At 55.1% G+C, this 3,059-nt stretch overlaps 1 protein-coding gene across 1 annotated transcript; it reads left to right on the forward strand.

Moving 5' to 3' along the window:
- The first annotated feature begins 208 nt into the window (after positions 1–208).
- On the forward strand, positions 209–3,059 carry PHLDA1 (pleckstrin homology like domain family A member 1). The gene is made up of 2 exons (XM_008143832.3): positions 209–1,404; positions 1,831–3,059. The coding sequence occupies exon 1, from the start codon at positions 209–211 to the stop codon at positions 1,376–1,378; it is 1,170 nt and encodes a 389-aa protein (XP_008142054.2). The 3' UTR covers positions 1,379–1,404; positions 1,831–3,059.

Here is a 3,059-nt window from a genome sequence, read left to right on the forward strand (position 1 = left end):
GATGGCCTCTCGGCGCCCTGTGGGAGTTGGCATTTGTCGCCGGGCAGCGGGGGCACCCTGGACTGTCGCCCCTGAAGGAGAAGGGGAGTTTCCGGGGCTCGGGTCCCCGCAGTCACCCTAGGAAGGAGCGTGGAAGCGAGTGGGCGGTGAGAGGCGGAGCGAGGGAGGGGGGCGTGGGCGCGGCCGGCTTTGGACCGGCCCCAAGTTAATGAGGCGTGCGCCCGCGGCGGAGCGCCTCTCCGAGCTGGGCTTTCCCCCGCGGGGCGGGCGCCAAGAGCCGCCTTTTCCGCTGGGTGTCACTCGGGGGTGGGGAAGATGGCCCATTCAAAAGCGCCGCGAGGGGGCCCGGCCAGTGCCCTTCGGTGAGCGCTCGCAAGAGGACGGCCGAGGCCCGGCGGCTCGCAGCTCCGGGACCTGGTGGCGCATCAGGACGCGGCTGCCCCTCTGCCCGGACCCCGAGCCGCCGTCGCTCTGCTTCCTGCGCGTCAGCCTCCTCTGCGCGCTCCGGGCGGGCGGCCGCCGCGGGACCCGCTGGGGCGAGGACGGAGCGCGGCTGCTGCTGCTGCCCCCGGCCCGGGCGGCTGGGAGCGGAGAGGCCGAGCCGAGCGGCGCCCCCTCCTATGCCGGGAAGATGTTGGAGAGCAGCGGCTGCAAGGCGTTGAAAGAGGGTGTGTTGGAGAAGCGCAGCGACGGGCTGTTGCAGCTCTGGAAGAAAAAGTGCTGCATCCTCACCGAGGAGGGGCTCCTGCTCATCCCGCCCAAGCAGCTGCAGCACCAGCCGCCGCCGCCGCCGCAGCCCGGGCAGGGGCCCGCGGAGCCGTCCCAGCCCGGGGGCCCCACCGCGACCGTCCTCGAGCCGCCGGCCAAGCTCAAGGAATTGCACTTTTCCAACATGAAGACCGTGGACTGCGTGGAGCGCAAGGGCAAGTACATGTACTTCACGGTGGTGATGGCCGAAGGCAAGGAGATCGACTTTCGGTGCCCGCAGGACCAAGGCTGGAACGCCGAGATCACGCTGCAGATGGTGCAGTACAAGAACCGTCAGGCCATCCTGGCGGTCAAGTCCACGCGGCAGAAGCAGCAGCACCTGGTCCAGCAGCAGCAGCCGCCGCAGCCGCAGCTTCAGCCCCAGCCCCAGCCCCAGCTCCCACCCCAGCCCCAGCTCCAACCCCAGCCCCAGCCACATTCCCAACCCCAGCCGCAGCCTCAACCCAAGCCTCAGCCCCAACCCAAGCCGCAGCCCCAACAGCTCCACCCGTATCCACATCCACACTCGCATCCGCACCAGCACCCGCATCAGCTACCGCACCCGCACCAACAACCGCTCTCGCAGCCGCACGGCCACCGGCTTCTCCGCAGCACCTCCAACTCTGCCTGAAGGGGGCAGCACCCGGGCAAGGCGAGGTAAGGCCCCAGCAACTCGGGCTCCCGAGGGCCGTGCGAGGATTGATTGGGTCTCGGGCTGTTAGGAGTTGGAAGTGTGTTCACGGGTTTGGCTCTTGGGTGGAAAACTGAGAAGTTATTTCAAGTTTCTGGGTAGGTGGAAAGAAGCGAAGCCAGCTAGAGCCAGGAGAAGCCGGGCAGAGAGGGGAGCGTGGGGGACTCGGGCCCGGCGGGGAGGCCTGCTGACCGCCACCTGCCCACGCACCCGGCCCGCACGCGTCCAGTGGGGTGCACCCGGCGGCACCGCTGGCTCTTGCCGTGTCTGGCACTTGAGGGAGCGACCCCGGTGTCTTAGGGAGCACGCTCTGTCCGTCTGACTGGCCCGGAGAGAACTGGGTCTTGGAGGAACCTGAGCCACCTACTTCATTCGGTGTCCTTTCTTTCCAGGTTCTGAGGACTCGACGAAGTGAGAGCACCTTTCTGTTGTCCTCATGTGGATGGAAAACAAGTCTCCCTGCTGTGCACCGGATCGAGTAGTTTGGACATCAGCCGACCGATAACTTACAATTCCTCTTAGTTTTCTGCATACTCGTCCTCATCACAATGCAGGAAATGATTTCAAGGCTAGAAGGCTTTATTTATGAACCTTTGAAAGGATCTCCCAGTATGGTGGACCTTCTAGGAGCGAAGATGTACTGTAATTTTATTTTAATGTATTTTGATTTATAATTATTTATTAGTTTTTTTTTTAAAAAAATATTTGTTCTAAGACATTTCTGAATGTAGGCCATTTTCCAAAAAAGGAACTTTATTTTCAAAACCTATTTCCTAGTAAGTTCTAATCTTGGAAAGGAAAAAAGGGAGGTGTAGGGGAAAACCTTGAGACTTCATTCATTATTCCTAGGTCATTTTCAGAACCCCGACACACTCATTGTTATGCCAGGTGGTTGAAATTAAACTCTGTGATATAACTTTTTTTTTGAGGTTATTTTTTTCCTTTAGACTCTGTGTTGTGTAGAATAGAAGTTTAAAGAAGCTAAATGTTCAGAGTTGTGTAATTGTGAAAATCTGTTTTTCTAAAAGAAAATGAGTAGTAATCTCTAATTCAAAATATTTAAAACATAACCCACCTGATGGCAGGATGATCTTGAATGTGTGGTAGGGCTGTCTTCTGTAGAAAAAAGCTTGCTTATGTCATCTGTGAAGGGTTTAATAAGGAGATATTTATGGTTTCTGAGTATAAATGTATTAGGTGTTTCATTTCAAAAAACATAGTAGGGGGAAAGGGAATCATTCAGCTTGTCAGAGAACATTTTTGTGTTGTGTCCATACTAGAGATAACCCTTCACCAAGGGCTTTGCACACTTTACTGGAGCCACATTTCCTTACTTTATTCTAGAAGCATATCCTAGAACCTTAGAGTTTAAAAATACAGTTTGTAACTATTTCAAAGGACTAAGAGTCATAACTTTTTTTTTTCTTATTGAAAATAATGTTAATCAGAGAAACCAATTGTTTTGCTTTTTATTGCTCTGTGAGAAATTGGAGGGTTATATGTTTTGTTGTTAGGTTAACTAAACTCAGAAATTGAAAAGGGAAGGACTGGATAAACACCGGATTTTCAGTAGGAAAACAACCCCAGTCTTGTTTTAGCAGCCACTTGTTCCTGAGGGGTT

The sequence above is a fragment of the Eptesicus fuscus genome, chromosome 7 (genome assembly GCF_027574615.1).
Source record: "Eptesicus fuscus isolate TK198812 chromosome 7, DD_ASM_mEF_20220401, whole genome shotgun sequence".
NCBI lineage: Eukaryota > Metazoa > Chordata > Mammalia > Chiroptera > Vespertilionidae > Eptesicus > Eptesicus fuscus.

Bases quoted from the DNA above. Each gene is read 5' to 3' on its own strand.
- PHLDA1 (XM_008143832.3), top strand. From the start codon at position 209: ATGAGGCGTGCGCCCGCGGCGGAGCGCCTCTCCGAGCTGGGCTTTCCC.